The sequence below is a fragment of the Sebastes fasciatus genome, chromosome 11 (genome assembly GCF_043250625.1).
Source record: "Sebastes fasciatus isolate fSebFas1 chromosome 11, fSebFas1.pri, whole genome shotgun sequence".
Taxonomy (NCBI): Eukaryota; Metazoa; Chordata; class Actinopteri; order Perciformes; family Sebastidae; genus Sebastes; species Sebastes fasciatus.
Genome location: NC_133805.1, coordinates 7,165,696 through 7,184,351, shown reverse-complemented (window position 1 = coordinate 7,184,351; position 18,656 = coordinate 7,165,696). Strand labels below are relative to the sequence as shown.

At 41.7% G+C, this 18,656-nt stretch overlaps 1 protein-coding gene across 14 annotated transcripts in view; it reads left to right on the top strand.

Moving 5' to 3' along the window:
• col15a1b (collagen, type XV, alpha 1b) overlaps positions 1-18,656 on the top strand; it is a 52,973-nt gene that overhangs the window by 13,893 nt on the left and 20,424 nt on the right. For 7 of the 14 annotated variants that reach the window (XM_074650230.1, XM_074650229.1, XM_074650228.1 and 4 more), the window contains exons 1-14: positions 4,567-5,094; positions 9,699-9,886; positions 10,475-10,684; positions 11,106-11,258; positions 13,832-13,906; positions 14,385-14,483; positions 16,071-16,185; positions 16,716-16,756; positions 16,881-17,060; positions 17,165-17,191; positions 17,273-17,335; positions 17,469-17,546; positions 17,712-17,774; positions 17,863-18,012. In XM_074650230.1, the coding sequence (XP_074506331.1) occupies positions 4,707-5,094; positions 9,699-9,886; positions 10,475-10,684; positions 11,106-11,258; positions 13,832-13,906; positions 14,385-14,483; positions 16,071-16,185; positions 16,716-16,756; positions 16,881-17,060; positions 17,165-17,191; positions 17,273-17,335; positions 17,469-17,546; positions 17,712-17,774; positions 17,863-18,012 (1,830 nt within the window). In that variant the 5' untranslated portion in view covers positions 4,567-4,706. Of the gene's footprint in view, positions 1-4,566; positions 5,095-9,698; positions 9,887-10,474; positions 10,685-11,105; positions 11,259-13,831; positions 13,907-14,384; positions 14,484-16,070; positions 16,186-16,715; positions 16,757-16,880; positions 17,061-17,164; positions 17,192-17,272; positions 17,336-17,468; positions 17,547-17,711; positions 17,775-17,862; positions 18,013-18,656 lie in introns of those variants that run through there. The other 7 variants (XM_074650236.1, XM_074650235.1, XM_074650233.1 and 4 more) reach the window with 3 other exon arrangements.

Here is an 18,656-nt window from a genome sequence, read left to right as displayed (position 1 = left end):
TTTTCCTGAAACAGTTTGGTTAAAAAAGCAACCGCCTCTAAAACAAATGACTTTTTCTGGTTTTGGCCGATGTACAGAGGCTTAATTAGTCATGTTTTTGATGCATATCAGTGTCTTTAATGGCTGATTAAGACTAAATGTGGATACTGACTCACCAGTTCACATGATAATAATGTTAGTTTTTAGCTGAACAGCCTTTCTTGGCTGCTCTTTCCTATAAGAGCTTATAAACTCCATCATTTCCTGACCGAACATGGCCCAGAAATATGAAATGAAAACACACCGTAGGAGGAGCGGAAGAGAGGGGGAGGGATGTAGGGGGGAGTGCATGAGAAAAACCAGCTTTGCAACACAGGCTTCATTGACTACTTGCCTAGTGGCTGCAGTGTGCATGTACGTCAAGTGTCTGAAAATGTGCATATTTGGTATACCCTTACCTGAGAACAGGTCCTCTCTGTTGACCTTCGCAGCCCGCCCACCCACAGTTCTGCTTTAGGGTTGGTTAAGAGGATGTGTCAATCAAACCTACTGGTGAAAACCGTCAAATATAGTCACACACACACACAAAAGAAAAACACAAAAATGAGTGGAACAGATGATCTTGTTTTAGAGGACCATTAAAAAAATGTCTAAAGATAAGTTGAGTCATTAAGAGTTTTAACAAATAAATAAAAAAAACAACTTTGCCAGTGCTCAACAAATGAGTTCTTGTGTTGTTCTGGCACAAAAACACCAGCCAGTAAGCCAAAACCTCTTTCGCTCTAATTGGCAGAGTGGATCGACTCGCACACTCAAACACACACGTAGGACTTGTAAACACACGAAAACAGGAATGAACTCATTCTTACATAACAGCTTCAACACCATCATCAATCAAGCTTTATTTATTTTATCATGAGCATCTTTGAATCGGACAGTTAGTCAGACTGTTACAGAAATACTTGTCTTTCTTTCTTGCAGATCTTCCCTTTTAATTTGGCACAGAGTTTTTCACTTTTTTCCTCTGACATACCCCCACAGCCCTTATGAGTCTGAGTACCTCTTCATCAACACTACACATCATGTAATGTTGTTTGTTTTGATCAATTTCAAATTGGATGATACGTAACACTATTACTCAGTTAATCTAATGGATTTGGGGATTTTTCTTATTTTCAGTAGGTTTGCATCCATCACTTTTATTTAGCCTCTATATTTTGACTTGATATTTTGTCAGGCACTCTCAGTCCCAGCATGTGGGGAAAACCTACACCTTAAAGGAAGTAGGATTGTATGAGGTACTTATCCATCGTCAGTGTGTTACCTGCAGTAGATGATGGTCAGCACGCCTCCAGTTTGGGGAAGCAGACAGGAGTACCAGCACAGGAGCAAACTGCTGTGGACGGGGCCGGCAGCAAAACGTATTTTAGCCACTTAAAGGAAAGGCCCATCTAAATAAAAAAAAAGTCTATCAGTTTAAGTGTATGCTATATTAAGAATATTTTCGCAGGTTTATCTTGCCGTGAGACAGTCCCTCCAAAGCCAGCTCAAACCTATTTGGTTTGAGCTCTTCTTTAATCAAGTCTGCATGCATTACTCTTTATGACCACTAGATGTTGCCAGAGTGCTTGCATGTGTGAACAAGGCAATGTTTCACTGCCTTGTGTTTATGTGTCCACTTAATTGAGTCTCCTCTGTTGTGCTGATTTTGAAGTTACTGACAATAATAAACACATATGCAGTTATATTTCTATATAAATATACTGACAATCTGATAACTGCATGGAACACAGACATATGGCATCCATTATAAGGGCCAAAAATGACTCTTAAGCCTGACTAGGATATATTTCAGATAATAATTTGACATAGTACCATGTCCGAAGCACCAAACAACTAATTGAAAATGAGGAATTCAGCGTCGACTGGTCCCGTGGTTTCCCTTCGATCTCCTGAAGCCACTTTAAAGGTTATTTATGTGAATAAATTCACAGGATCTCCGTGCGATTGGCTTTGACAGTAAACCAATTAGACATTATTGTTGTGGCGGTTGCTACGTAGAGCGGGAAGTGAGAGAGAGGTGAAGGGTGAAGGGGTTATTCTTCCTGGAATCCAGAGGCCCTAAATGGGGTCACCATGTATAGAAAAAAAAAACAGGGTCTGAAAACACCCATAAGAATGTGGCAGCTTTTCACCCGCTATTGCACATGGAAGTGGCCACTTTTCTTTTTGTTATTTGTTGACACCATAATGCCTAATAGAGGCCATGTTAACAATCTTACATCCTTTCATTTATACCCCTGAATACGACCATTAGTTTAGTAGGTAACGGCTCAGTAACCTCTGTCTATACATTCTGCTTAGAGACAACAGCTTCATATCCAAAACACTCCTCCTCAACACTCCTCGTATTTACTGAGGATGGCTGGTCAGTTTTATATCTTTTAAAACATTACAAGGTTTAATAAACGATTTACTTTTACTTATTGGCATTTTGTGAGGTGTTCGTGTCATGTGTGAAACTAAAACATGTGTCTTTAGTCACGTGACTCGTCAGTATAGTCAGTCCCGTGAGTTTTGTTGCCTAAACCCAAATGTGTTTTTTTTTACCTAAACCTAAAGAAGTTGTAGTTCTGTTGCCTAAACCCAAATAAGTTGTAGTTCTGTTGCCTAAACCTAAAGAAGAGTAGTTATTTTACCTAAACCTAAAGAAGTTGTAGTTTTTCTGCCTAAACCTAACTGTTTTTAGTTTATTTTTGCCTAAACCTAAAGAAGTCTTTTTGTTTGTGTTCAAAATGTAACGTTTCATCCAATTCCAGATGTTATAATGTGTTGCTTTTAAGTTTCACTTTCACTTTAACAAAGTAGTAGGCATAGTAGGCCCCTACTGATCCACATCTATGGTGCTTATAGTGACTGATAACGCCCATTTAATGGCCTGATAACAGTCGAATCGGGTGGCTTTAAAGACATATTTTGTCCCTGGACATAACTTGTATAATTGCTAACAATTATAGTCAGAAAAGACCCCCCTCAGATCACTTCAGTCTGCGGTTGTATGTGGGATGACATACCAGGTCTCACTGTGATGAAGTGTCAGAGTCTCTTCCTGACCCCCTCCAACCCATCTCATTCCACACCCCCTTATTCCTGGCTAATCCATGACTAATCAAGCCTCTCCCCCTGGGGGGTCTCCTCCCTCACCCTCTCTTTAAATCTTAAACCTATCATCTGCTCCATTAGAGACCCCCCCACCCTTTTCCTCCCACAACTAGTTATGTGGTAGTGTGCTCTGACCAGCATGGCTCCCAGGGTCTGATCAAATCAAGATAGCACCTACAACAACAACAACCCCCAGGTACGGCAGCTAGCAGAGAGAACAATGGAGTGTTTGCATCCTAAAGAGCCTAAATGTGTCACATGCACTGGTTTTAAGCATCTCTGATATCCTTGGATGCATATTTTTTTTAGTTTCATGGACCTCAGCAAACATTTAGAGAAGCACAATACGACAGAACAGGCTTCCCTTTGTCATCACTAACATGGGGCCTCTGACCCTCTCTGCCTGATCAGTGAGCTGCAGCAGAGAGAGAAAGTCCACTTTATAAATGCTTCCATTCAACCTTTTGTATTTATTTTTTATCTTAATTTTAGTCAGGTGATTTTTGAATGTTATCTAATTCACGTGATAAAAAATGTCAAGGTTACTTTTCGTTTCACACGGGTCTCCTGGTTGAAAGTCTTATGTTTGTTTGACCCATCCTCCATCCCTTCCACCTGCCCTCTCACGCTATTAATACTACTTCACTTGCTTGAATAAAGGCGTGGGTTTACAGTGGAGTTAGTTGAAAACCCGGTTTGTCACATACTGTCACTAAAGGGGTGCCTCTGTGCGTCGGTTTTCGATACAGAGGGGTGCTGTCTTTGCAAAGGTGCACCATATTTATGCGCTTTTTCAGGTGTGGGGCTCAAAGAGATGGGCGCTAAAATGGAGCGTTTCAGAAAGAGGGGAGAATACAGGTATATTCAGACAGACAGTATGAGAAAAATGTTCTTGTAGAAACCTAAAATACAAGTATGAACCTGAAAATGACCATGATATATTTCCTTTAAGGCACTTTCCTTTTGACATTTCTGATGTATTAGCTGGTAAACACTTAATAGCATCATTGTGAATGATACAGCTTATCCTAAATTTGTGTGTCTATAAAGTTTATTAGACTTGACACGCTGTACATGTGGCGTGAGGGGTTTACCGATAAACTACAAGTATGACCCAGAGAACACACATTCAGATGGGAGAGGAGGAGGAGGAGGGAGTAGTGAACTAACTAACTCTCTAATCTGAGAGAAAATCAAGTCTGCTGTGTTGTGGAGAGCCAGAGGAGGGGGAGTTGGTAATTACACAGGGAGAGAGAGGAGGGGAAGGGTGAAGGGAAAAGAGATGTCAGGGAGTTACAAACACAGCAAGAGACAAGGACGGACGGAGATAGGGAGGACATAACGAGAGAGGAGAAGAAAAGAAAGGAGAAGGAACAGCAAAGAAGCTGAAAGGTCGTTCCTTGACTATTTCTTGCACCACTGGACCTCCTGGATTACTGAGATCATCCTCTGCAGGACTCTGCGTGTGCATCCTCTCATAGCTGGACCCTGTTTGCACGTGTGTGGTTTAGCTGCAGTTAACAGGATTGGCGTGTTTGTACATTCATGCAAGACATAGTCAGAGGATGGGAGCCCTTCGCCTCTCTTTTGCTCTGTTCTTCCTCTTCTCCTGTCCCGTCCGAGCCCAGTGGTGGAGTTTCTTCTGGACGAACCCTAAAACCACCACCGGCCCTACTACTCCTCCCTCCTTCACTTCTCCATCCATCACCTCCCTGGGCCCTTCTGACACCCCAGGGATAACAGAGTGGGCGGTGAAGGAGGACGGGGTGACAGAGAAAGCCCCGGAGGGTAGCACTCAGATAGAGGGGTCCGTGCTGGTCCCGACACCCAGCCCAAGGGTGTCGATCTTTGGCCACAGCACTGCAGAACCTGGGGCTTTACTTCCAGAGGAGAACGCAGGTGGAGGCAGCAAAGCCAGGACCCAAAACAAACCACTGAAACACTGGAAGAGTGGTGAGTGTTACAGGGATGTCGAAGGGAGGAGGCCTTTAATACATACCAGTTATAGTTTTTCTTTGCCAATATCTCCCATTGGCTGGATTCTAGCTCAGAGTGGGTTGCAATTGCTTCATGTTTAATATTACAGATTAGAGAGGTTGGATTTCCATCTAAACTTTCAGGCTTGTAACCCTTTAAAGAGAAGCAATGTCTGTCCATTTGTGATGTCACAAATATAAAATATTTAGACCATTACACGGCTTTAAACGTAAACATTCTAAATGTGTCCCAGTTTATTTCCTGTTGCAGTGTATGTAAATAACATCAGCTGACAGGAAGTAAACATGGACCCAAACTGTTGCCTAGCAACGCAATTCCGTTGCAATTCCGTTGAAATGCACTAAAACGGAGCGTTTCAGGCAGAGGGTAGATACAGGTATATTCAGGCAGACAGTATGAGGAAAATAAAGTTTTTTTTTTAACATTACATCATGTTCTAGTAGAAACACAAAATATAAGTAAAAACCTGAAAATGAGTACGATATGAGACCTTTAAAGGCACAAAGCATAGAGAAGCTTGGAGAGAGACTTCATTCTCTGCTCAGGTAGACATTACTCCTCCATATCTTTACATAGCTAATAGTTGTTTGCTGCCATATATCAATATCCTATAGGCGTTTCGTACATTTTAATATGAAAATACTGATGAGTGCACCTTTAAGTAGGACGCTGTCACAAACTGAATGGGAGTAATATGCATTGTTAAATGCCCAAAACATGCAGAGCAACAGTCACTGTTGACAGAGCTTTTAGCATCCTCTTTTGCAGTGTAATTGAGCCACTATTTATTAACCTAAGATTGTCTGTCATTGGTTCAGTAGTTCATGCTGAAGGGTCAGTGGTTCAGTCACTTATTAAATGACATATATCTTAAATGTTCTCCTATAATGCCCCAGTGTGTCTCTAATGAATCGGAACAGATGCCCTAGTTGTTATTTCTGTAGCTGGTATGTGACACAGGTGCCCTGCATTAAATCTTATAGCGTCTGAGAGAGTGGGCCGAGCAGCAGGAAGCTTTTTGTGTGGCACAGCAGGGCCGCGTTGGGTTTAAAAGGTTATACGTGGCAACGCGAGGGGGGTTGTTCATATTGGTTTTATAAGTCTCCACAAGCTGATCAAGCGTCCATGTGGTCAACACGACGAGGATTAGGTTCAGGAGGAGGGGAGTTAGAGTGGAAGAATGTGACGCGAAACGACAGAGGGATCAGATGACTGGCTGACTGTTTGATTTGATGACTGAAGACATGAATTCAGTGGATTTAATGACTACTGTTTGAAGCCTGACGGACCACCTAACTGTTTTATTAATAGTCTGCTTAAAGTGTAAATCAATGAATTACGGATTTACAGGCTGTGAGTTTGCACCTGTTCACAGGCGTATTGAACCAATTTAGTAATGAATAAATCATCAGAAATATATGATCAGAAATATGTGTTTGTATGAGACGTTTGTGTAAAATCTTTATTTTATTACAGTGTAAATTATGTTGAAATATCTACTCTTAAATCTATATCACATGATGTCATTAGAAGGGGATTTGACCAGACCTTCCTGGTGTTGTTACTCATTGGTATAGGCCGTGTGTGTGTCTCCAACTACTGGTGAAAAGTATAGGCCTAACTTTTACTCAAGTACTGCACTTATCTACATTTATTTTAGGTATTGTAGCTACTTTACTTGAGTATTTCCATTATATTTAACTTTAAACTTCTACTCCTCCTTCATTTCACAGGGAAATATTGTACGTTTTACTCCACAACAATTATGTGACCGCTATAGTTATATTGCAGAATAAGATTTTACACACATTTTACACAACATTTTCAATTATGATGCATTTTAGATTAAGATAGGCTTAGTGAATTTCCTTTGCATTTGTATTTAAACTACATTATACTGGCCTTTCACCGGAAATTATGCATTTTAACACATTATGGTATTTTTGCTGACTTGACTATAACTTGCCCCAAAACTGCATGTGATTATCATAAAGTGGGCATGTCTGTAAAGGGGAGACTCGTGGGTACCCATAGAACCCATTTACATTCACATATCTTGAGGTCAGAGGTCAAGGGACACCTTTGAAAATGGTCATGCCAGTTTTTCCTCGCCAAAATGTAGCGCAAATTTGTAGCGTTATTTAACCTCCTTCACAACAAGCTAGTATGACATGGTTGGTACCAATGGATTCTTTAGGTTTTCTAGTTTCATATGATACCAGTATCTTCACTCTAGTTTTAAAAATGAGCCCGCTACAACTTAAAAAATCACAAGGTCTTAAAAACAAATTTGTGTTAACGCGTCATCATGTTAGCTTTGACAGCCTTACTTTAAATCCTTTTTTTCCTCAAATTTGGCTTCAGTCACTGCTCTCTGCCTAATAGGGCGGTGTGGCTGGAAACAACATTGATAAGATCAGAGTTTGTGGGCCGGAAAGTCAAATTGCTGAGCTAAATGTTTAGCCTTTCCGTAAGATGCTTTGTAGATCTTTTTCTTGTTATTTGTTTTAACAAAATGTTAAAAGTTTGATAATGAAGTAAAACAGAGAGATCTCTCTCTTTCTCACAAACCTATATATTTGACCCCCTTTTTTCCTTTCTTTTTTTTGGTCTAACGTGGATCTTGAGATCTCTTCACAGCAGTATCAATGTGATCACGGTCCTTCTGTATCTTGACATGGCTGCCGTCCAAATCATGACTGGTAATCACCACCAGGTTGCTGCTGCCAAGTCATTCTCAGGCCAGATTCACACAGCAATGTTGGCCATTATTTTCCAATGAGTGAAAAGTTAAACCTCTGCAGTCAGCGGCAGCCGGACGGCACAGCACGCTGGTTGTAGCAGGAGCTCTCTCTCAGAGCAGCTGTGTCTGTTCCTTTCAGTCATTACGGAGCACCGATGACTTCACATCTGGTCTGGAGGTGTGACGGCTTTGGTGTGTGTGTATTTTCTTTGCCCACCTGTTCACAACAATAAACGCGTAAATGGGCAGAGCTTCACTTGTAGTGGTGTGAGTGGTGCACGGAAGCACGCCCTAACACACACACACACACACACACACTGCTTAAACCCTCTAATCAAGTATGTTTCCAGTTGGTCAGGCTGATGAATTAGAGACCCCTGAATGTTGGCCTGTCTGGTCCGGTCCAGTCTGGGGTTTGTGTATGTTCACGTGGGTGAGATGTGTGTGCAATGTATGCAAATGCATTTCTATCTCTCTGTGTGTGTGTGTGTGTGTGTGTGTGTGTGTGTGCATGACAGAGATATAGGTAGCAGGGGTGATCCTGGCTGGAATGCTGAGGTGAGAGTTAGTCGCCACGGGAGACGGACTCCTTAGTGAGGGGGGATCAAGGGAATGTGAAGCCATACACACTAAACACTCGTAATTATCGGCCATTGTGCGTGCATTTCTGTTTAGGGAGGATTATGTCCGTGATGCGAGGCAGAGCGGCGAGGCGTGGGCAGACTCTGGATCAAATCAAGTCAAATTAAAGCATGTCAAGATGATTGTGGTTCCTCTCTTCTTTACTTTAATGTGTAGTACGAACCAGCAACACACAGGTAGCAGACAGAGGAAGCCAGATTGAACGTGGGGTTCAGACATCTGCACGAACAGCTTCTATGCATCTGGGAAGTATCAGCCCAGTCGCACAGCAGTTCGTGAAATGGTCACGAAATTGAATGTATTGATTTGTGTACATAGACATGTACGTGGTGGTCTGCACCAAATCAATTTGTGTGTAATCCATGTAATTGTGAACCGGGAAGTATAAAGAGCAGCGAACGCCATTCCAGGACTTTCGCCCAGGAGACCTGTGTTCGTGTCTCGTGTGAAACCACAAGCCAAAGTTGATTTATTTTTCACGTAACTTTCGTACTTAAGTTACAGCCTTTCCGGTGTTATTTTAAACCCAAACCGCGATCTTATCCAAAACCTAACTAAGTAGTTTGTTGCCTAAGCTTAATCAAGTTGATCTATTCCTAAACCTAGTAATTTTATTTTGAAAAGACTAGAGCGGAAATTGACACGTGCATTGCGTGTTGCTGGACATTCGTAGGAAGACGCACAAAAAATATGTTGTTGAAAGTTGTGCTGAGTGTCACGTTAAAAAAAAAGGAAATTCATGTCGATGTACACCAAATCAAATAGTTTAAATTCCATGACTATTTCACGAGCTGCCATGAGACTGTTGTTCCGTCAAGTAATTCCACTGTCAAGATAAACAAGTTTGCAGACGGAAAAAGCAATGAAAAGAAAATTGAAACAATAAACTTAACCTTTAATCCTGCATGAGATTATTTGCTCATGCAATACTCTAAAACATGATATTGAATACAATATATCTTGCTAAATTAAGTATATTTCACCTTTTCAACACCAAATGTGTCTCTGACCACTTCTGTAATAATTTCATTTTGAAGACAATAACTTGAAAAGTGTGGATCAAACAAAAAGTCACATAAAAACAAAGACAGATGGAAAGTCTGTCTCTACCTGTTACTCCTTCTTTGTTTCCATTTACACATTTCATCTTTTACCTTGTCCCCGTCTCTGTCAGAGCGAGGCTCAGGAGGTCATCTGGACCTGACGGAGTTGATCGGCGTCCCCCTCCCTCCATCCGTCTCCTTCTCTCCCGGCTATGAGGGCTTTCCAGCCTACAACTTCGGGCCCGATGCCAACATCGGCCGGCTCACCAAGACATTCGTGCCGGGGTCGTTCTACAGGGACTTTGCCATCATCGTCACGGTAACACTAAAGAATTGACCTGATTGAACTCTTGTTTTGTTTTTTTAAAGGATCACCAAATGCAATGGTCAAGAGACACTATCAAATTTGAACTAATTATACTATACAGTACTGTATAAAACTGTAAAATACATACATTGCACAGCTTTTACATACATTGCACATACATTTTTTAGCTTTTATGCTAAACTACAATCTTTATGGTCAGCTGAAGGCATGTTATGTCGCCACCTTGTGGAATCTTGATGATAAAGCAAGAATTCATGTCCAGGTCCTAAATTTTCTCAGATTCTTTTGGCTGGACTACAGAGGGCCAGCACTACAAACGCAAAAGTCTGTCACTGAGTGAGTGATGAAGTTACACAATGGGTCGGCCAGGTGTTGGAGTTTCATCATTGGCCGTCGCTTTCAAAATGTCTTTAATGCAAATAAATGATACCCATTCCATTTGCACGGGCACTTCTGTGTACACAGTATTGTGTATTACACTATTTATTTATGTCTTATGGTATGACTGTAATATTCGTATAATGGGACCAAGATGCCAAAGCAATAAACTTTAGTGACCTCTGATGTCTTCTACTCCAGGTGCGTCCATCCTCTCAGAGAGGAGGCGTGCTCTTCGCCATCACCGATGCCCTACAGAAGGTGGTGGAGCTGGGTTTGGCCCTCACTCCGGTGCGTGGGGGCCTCCAGAGCATCCTGCTGTACTACACTGACAGAGAGGAAGCTTCCCACAGCCACAAAGCTGCTGCCTTTAGTGTCCCAGATATGACCGACCAGTGGACACGCTTCACGGTGAGCATTACATGCTGTATATGTTATATGACAAATTATTTTATTTCCATCCTTTGTCATCTTACTAAACAAATTACTTTATTAGATATTAGTGACTGCTGCTGTTTTTTACGATGTCTATTTAAGATATGTATTAATTGTTAATATTAGGGCTATCAGTCGATTAAAATATTTAATCGCGATTAATCACATGATTGTCCATAGTTAATCGCAATTAATTGCAAATTAATCACACATTTTTTATCTGTTTAAAATGTACCTTAAAGGGTGATTTGAAGTATTTAATACTCTTATCAACATGGCAGTAGGCAAATATGCTGCTTTATGCAAATGTATGTATATATGTATTATTGGAAATCAATTAACAACACAAAACAATGAGATAAACACATTAAATGGGTGTGTTTGATCCGTCTCCCAGGTGGTGGTGGAGCACGACGAGGTGCGTCTCTACATGGACTGTGGAGAGGCCGAGAGGACGACTTTCCATCGGAAGCCCGAAAGACTCAACTTCTCACACAACTCAGGCGTTTTCGTAGCTAACGCAGGGAGCACGGGGCTTGACAAGTTCGTGGTAAGTGAAGAAATCCTCTAAATGTAGGTGTGTCTGTTGGCGTCTTTTGTGAGGATGAGGAGTTTTTCTCTGCGAAAAGGGCAAAGAGAAGGAGGAAGAATGAGACCGACTGCCTGTGTCAATATCAGTGTGTAGCTGTGTTTGTTTGTGTGTGTGTGGAGGAGTATGCTTGTGTGTTCTGGCCTCTCATTAACATGTAAAAGGGCTGAAATGTGTCATCTGCTCTCAATCCGGATGCTTCCCAGCATTCAGTCTACTGAAACTATTCATGTTTTGACTAAACGCTTGGAAAAGATACAGTCAATTTTGCTTTTTTTCTTAGTATCTTGTGTATGCAACAAGTAGAAAATAAAAAAAAGGAAAATGAAAACTACCAAAAAAGCTGCATGTGAATGTTGTCATCTTTACCCATTTTGAATTGTTGGGGTTGTAGGTATGTAAATGTACAGAAATGAATGATACATGTACACAAAAATGTAAAAGAGTCTAAGTTATTTTGTGTGTGTTCTCCTACAAATGTCCATGAACCTGTTTAGGCAACAAGTCAGCGTTTGGTTTCAATTGGGCGAAAGTGCTGTGATTGTTTGACCCAACCATCCATGCAGACCTCTACTACTACTACTACTACTACTACTTCCTGAGCTGTCTTGGTTGCATATTTTACTCTATAAAACTACGAAGATCATAGAGAGAGAGAGAGAGAGAGAGGAAGTACAGTAAGAAGGGAGGAAAGAATATAGATGGAGAGAAAGGAAGGGAGGGATGAGATGAGGATGGGAGGAGAGGACGGGGGAGTAAGTGGATGGCAGATGAGGAAGTCGGGGACGTCAACAAGGCTTAGTTGTGGTCAGATCAAGGACCCGACTCAGGCCTTTGAGTCTGTGATGGTGTATCAAGGGTTAAACATGAAGCAATATTCCAGTTAGGAACAAAAAGAAATGTGTGTGAAATATTATAAATTATATTCCAGAGATATTAAAGACTCCGCTACTACAACTGTCTTCACACTGACATTATTACTGGAATCTCTGTCAATCCATTTTCGCTCACAAAAGACAAATACGAGCTGCTGGTCACTCGTTGCCATGGTGAGCGGACGTTCCCACTTTATTCTGCTTTGCTCAGTGTGGCCTGACTTTCTGAACGGGTTATCTGAAGCATGACGGCAGAATACTGTATGTGCGTGCTCAGCAGCGGTCATGTCCAGTCTGAAATATCTGGGTCACTCTCTGTGTGTTTGGCTTCAAAGGAGAGCAGTCGTGACATGAGGCCCTTTTTAATCAGCATATGTTTGTGTGTCAATGTTGTTAATGTAGGGACTGACGTCTCTGTCCATGTTCCTGTATAGCTATATACACCGATCAGCTATAACATTAAGACCACTGACAGGTGAAGTGAATAACATTGATTATCTCGTTACAATGGCACCTGGCAGTGGGGGGGAAATATTAGACAGCAAGTGAACATTTTGAACTTTGTGTTGGAAGCAGAAAAAAATGGGCCAGCGTAAGGATGTGAACGACTTTGACAAGGGCCAAATTGTGATGGCTAGACGACCGGGTCAGAGCATCTCCAGAACTGCAGCTCTTGTGGGATGTTCCCGGTCTGCAGTGGTCAGGACCTACCGAAAGTGGCCCAAGGATGGGAAACCAGTGAACCGGCGACAGGGTCAGACCCAAGGCTCGTGGATGCACGTGGGGAGCGAAGGCTGGCCCGTGTCGTCTGATCCAATAGAAGAGCTACAGGAGCTCAAACTGCTGAAAAAGTTCATGTTGGTTCTGATAGAAAGGTGTCAGAACACACAGTGCATCGCAGTTTGTTGCGTATGGGGCTGCGTAGCCGCAGACTGGTCAGGGTGCCCGTGCTGACCCGTGTCCACCGCCAAAAGCGCATACAATGGGAACGTGAGCATCAGAACTTGACCACTGAGCAATGGAAGAAGGTGGCCCGGTCTGATGAATCACGTTTTCTTTTACATCGTGTGGATGGCAACAAGTTCAAGGTGTTGACTTAGCCTCCAATTCTCAATCCAATCGAGCATCTGTGGGATGTGTTCGACAAACAAGTCCGATCCACGGAGGCCCCACCTCGCAACTTACAGGACTTAAAGGATCTGCTACTGACGGCTTGGTGCCAGATACCACAGCGTCCATGCCTCGACGGGTCAGGGCTGTTTTGGCGGCAAAAGGTGGACCTACTCAATATTAGGCAGGTGGTCATAATGTTATGGCTGATCGTTGTATATCTACATAGGGAGAAGGTCCTCTTCACGGAGCCGGCCTTGTTTTAACAGAACTTCTTCCAGTTTTGTTAACTGAGTTATTATACCTGTATAACCCAATTAAGGTGTTGTTAGATTTTTCAAAGAGCGTTTCCTAATTATCTCTCTCTCTCTCTCTCTCTCTCTCTCTCTCTCTCTCTCTCCCTCTCCCTCTCCCTCTCTCTCTCTCTCTCTCTCTCTCTCTCTCTCTCTCTCCCTCTCCCTCTCCCTTTCTCTCTCTCTCTCTCTCTCTCTCTCTCTCTCTCTCCCTTTCTCTCTCTCTCTCTCTCTGTCTCTCTCTCTCTCCCTCCAGGGATCCATTCAGCAGCTGGTGATAAAATCTGATCCCAGAGCAGCGGAGGAGCAGTGTGAAGACGATGATCCTTATGTAAGAAACACACACATCAACACAGTAGAGGTGGTTGACAGACAGGAACTCACTATTTAAGACAAAAACAGGAGTTTCTTCTAGTAAAAGTTTAGAATTCTGTACAAATATCATACACATGAATCAACGGTTCCCCCTAGTGGTCAAAGGACTGCACTGAACAAAAATAGAGTTACTGGGGAACTGAATAATCAAAAGAGCAAACTTTAACCGTAATCAAATATATAATTAATCTAATTCCAACAGGGTTTTTCGAAATACCTCAACAAGCGACTGGATCCTTAGGGGAGGAACATTTGAATGTTTTCAGTTGAATGTCCTTCTCTCATTCTTTCTTCCTCTATTACTTTCTTTTATTAGTTCTTTCATTTGTAATAATATCTATAACTGTCAAAACGTGGGACATACTTTAACATACTTTTTTTGCTATAAGCTTGTTTCCCCAAACTAACACATGATGTGATGTATATTATCGAAGGCCTCGGGATACACCAGTGGAGATGATGCTCTGGATGACCGAGAGACAGAGGAGGAGATGATGAAGAACACACACGAGAGAAAACATGGCACAGCGCAGGTAGGTTGGCTGGTGCTTACAGGTGGTGTCATGTTTTGGTTGGAGGCATCATTACATCAAATGGAAACATACTAGATGTTTTTTGGTATAATGTCATATCTGTTGAAGGTTTGGGATCTCCATATGAGAGTAAAACAATGTCCTGCAGGGTATGAACAACAACTGCAGGAAGAAGTTGTGGTTTCTTTAGATGCACTTTGATGGGACAACCCAAAAATGGTGACGAGGTCTAAAAAAAAAATGGCCTTAAATGCAGTAATGCCAGTTAAAAAAAATATGCTGATCATGAAAAGGTTGCATTTAGTCTGTTAGGGCATTGGTTCCCAACCTGGGGTCCTGTTTTTTGGAATATGCAGTTGTTCTATATCTCATAATTTCATTGATTTCTGTGAAGAAAACTAAATGAAGTTGTTATTTTTAAAGTTTGGATTATTATTTAGGATATAAACAGGATAAGGTCACGGTGAAGACCTGAACACAAACTATATTCACAGAGCCTTCCCTCTCTGCTAAACAGCCTCATCCTGCATTAGAAAAGTATGCCAGAAAACACTGTATTTGTCATAAAAGAAGCCTGTTAAGTATGAATGATTGTTAAAAATGTTATAAAAATACACAATACAGAGAATTCTACTGAAAAAAGTCCCTAAAATGCCAGGAAAACTCATCTGTAATGTAATATTCACAGGAAATAATCTACTCAAAATTCATCCAATTTGCTCATTTGACACAAACTTCCAGCCTATTGCGTTCAATATTTTGGTTAATTGTACAGTTTATCAGTTTTTCCACTATTGTTATTATTGCATTGAATATAATATGAAATATCCATAAAATATGTCACTTAGTCAGGTGTCATCGGTTTACTCATTGAGAGAAAAGGGTCTGCTAAGGAAAAAGGTTGTGTTAGAGTATGTGTGTTTGTGCACATGTCAGCTTGTTGTGTCCTCTGCTGTGTATGATGCACACCCACTTCTTGTCATCAGGACCCTAAAACAGCACTCCTCCATGTGTGTGAATGTGTGTTTTTCTTTGTTTTCCGGCACCAATTTTCATTCTCCCACAACCAGGAAGTCATTCTGACCCCAAACATCCCATAATCAACATTGACTTTGAAGCTTCAAAGGAAACTGCCTTTCAGAAGCTGAATAACTGTTACCAGATATTAAAGCCATGGTTTCTTGTCTGGGATCTTTATCGGCAACAGTGCCAACAAATATCACAGACTGTCTTATTATTGGATGTTTTCCTTCAGATCCTGTTAAATTAATTCAGTTTCACTTGAGCAGTTTGTGCTCCTTAGCTATGTGATGTAACAATTTCTAATTCAGACAGTGTGAACACTGCAAGGAGGAATCAATTTACTTTGGGTGACCTGTAGAGTGCTGCAGGGATGACGTATTTTTGTAGGCCAACCAGGAAGTTATCATCGCACTAGTTTCCTTGACAAAAAGTCAATGGGATTGTTCCATTGGGTTTTGGATTATAGCAGAAAATAAGCTATGTGGCAAACACACATTTATGACATGATAAGTCATAACCCATTTCCGGGTTTATTGACCTACTCATCTTCTTGATTTCTCTGAGGAGGAGGACAGCGTTCCAGTCAGAGCTCCACCCACTGAGGCTCCGGAGGTGGAGCTGGATGAGTACTCCGGTCACCTGACCCCAACAGAGGCCAGTGAAGAAATGATGATAAGAGGTCAGAATGAAACTTTATGTACAGTATTCATTTGTTTCTGGTATATGTTTGTGGTATAAGTGCCTGGTGACTAAATGTATAGGAAACACACTGTGTCCATTTCTGGAACATTTTTAGGTTTTAGTAGGATTTTGTACTTCATGAATAATATAATGAATGAATAAGGTAATGAATGAATAATGTAATGAACTGAATAATTTCTACTGAAGATCTGTATTTAATCTTTTCAGTAGCCGCCTCAATGGGGGCAGTGGTGGCCTGAAGCTTAGAGAAACATGTCAAAGCTATATACAAACAATATGTTATGTGAGAACATATTATTGCATACATATAAGCTTTTGCTGACTGTGAAGTGATAAAAAGGTCTTATATGACAGACATTTGCCAGGTTGAACTTAATAATATATGAGATTGTTACCGTACATTTGTCTGTGTCATGCTTGACAAGTGGCAAGTTAAAGTATGGCCAGTGTTACCTCGTAAGAATCTGATTGGTCAAACCTGTTGACGATGTCACATGCTGTGTACAGGGCCACACCAGACCGAGGAGCCAGGGGAGAGATCAGGAGATGTAAGTTTAGACGTGGACTTTCTTTCTTATTTTGCTGTCCTTGCTCGAAACATGTTTAAAATATTTTTTAACAGCAGTTTTTTTTTTATTACAGTCTGTGTTCTTTACTCACTCAAATTTTCAGGGTCATGTCAGACCTGGGTCAAAAGGAGAACGTGGAGATCCTGGACCCAGAGGTCCACCTGGCCCACCCGGTCACTCACCCACCCCTCTACCTGGGCAAGCTGAGCCTGGATCGAGAGGGACGCAAGGACCGCCAGGAATCCCTGGATCCCCAGGACTGCCGGGGAGAGATGGACGGCAGGTGTGTGTGTGCCAAAGAGATAGAGACGATGTGTGTGAGAGTTTTATAAACCACTGAGTTCATAAGATTTAGAGCTGATCCTGAATCCTTCTCTCTCTTCACAGGGAATTAAGGGTGATACAGGAGATCCAGTAAGTTATTTATCTTCTGTCTTCTTTGCTATGCTTTATATCACATGTAATAACGCAACTGCGTTTTTTTTTTCCGTCCAGGGTCAGAAAGGATCTCAGGGATTTGCCGGTTTGGATGGAGAAGCTGGAACTAAAGGAGACAAGGTACAGCTAAAGCACACAAGTTGCAAGTGGTAGACTCTTAATTCAAAATAATCTTTATTGCATGTCACCAAATGTTCTGTAAAAGACTGATATGTTCCCCCTATCCTCTTCCTCTTGCCTTCCCTCTCTACAGGGAGACCCAGGACTTGGTGAACCCGGTCCTCCTGGCCTCCCTGGGCCTCCTGGACCCCCCAAATCACGCAGTGTACCCGTGAGTATCACAGTTTATGGTTTTAGGGAATACACTTCAACATGTAGTAAATGTAGATGAGGGTCAAGCCTATAGTTGGCAACCTGAGTGAAGGACAAGATGTTTGTGGCATCACAAACATCTCCGTGTATGTGTGTTAGACCGTGTTATTCATCTGTGTCACAGTATGGAGCCGACGCCCTGGGTTCTGGGTTTGAATACCTGTACACCGACAATGAATTCGTCAGGGTAAGAGAAACGCCAAAGAGATAGACGGGGACAGTCTGATTCGTTAATTTGCAAAGTGGAAATAATAAAAAAAATCTCTTTCCACCAGGGTCATCCTGGTCTACCGGGGCCTCCAGGACCTCCTGGTCCCCCTGGACCCCTGTCATCATCTGACACAGCTGACGGCCTCTCTTCGGGGAATGCTGGACCAACCGGTGCCCCCGGCAGAGACGGGCTCTCAGGACACCCTGGATTACCAGTGAGTTCCATACAGTATTCAACTATCAGTTAAATTAAAAGTAAGACCTGCAGACCTGTGGGTTTATTTTCATTGCACCAAAGTATTGTTTTCTGAATTAATTCTTCATATAGAGGCATGCAGAGGCCGACTATAAGACCTACAGACATGTTTTGTTAGTCACAGTTTAAATGGACAGTGTAGAATTTTGTGGCATCTAGCGGTGTGGTTGCAGATTGCAACCAACTGAACACCCCTCCGCTCACTCCTCCCTTTCCAAGCATGTCAGAGAACCTTCAGTGGCCTTCAGGTAACGTAAAAACGTGAATAGCTCTCTATAGAGCCACTGTTTGGTTTGTCCGTTCTGGGCTACTGTAGACACATGGCGGACTCCGTGACGAGTTGTCAGGTTTCACTATTCACTTAAAAATAGTAGCCATAAACACTGAATTGACTTCATTAGGACACATATATTTCTAATTTTCCCAAATGTATGAGCACCAAATTATTTGTGTTTTATTAGGCAGAATGGAGCTATTGGGAATTTTTAATTTATTTAATTTATTTAATTTATTTAATTTATTTAATTTATTTGTTTTATTTGTTTTATTTGTTTTATTTGTTTTATTTATTTTATTTAACCGGGTTAGTCACATTGAGATTAA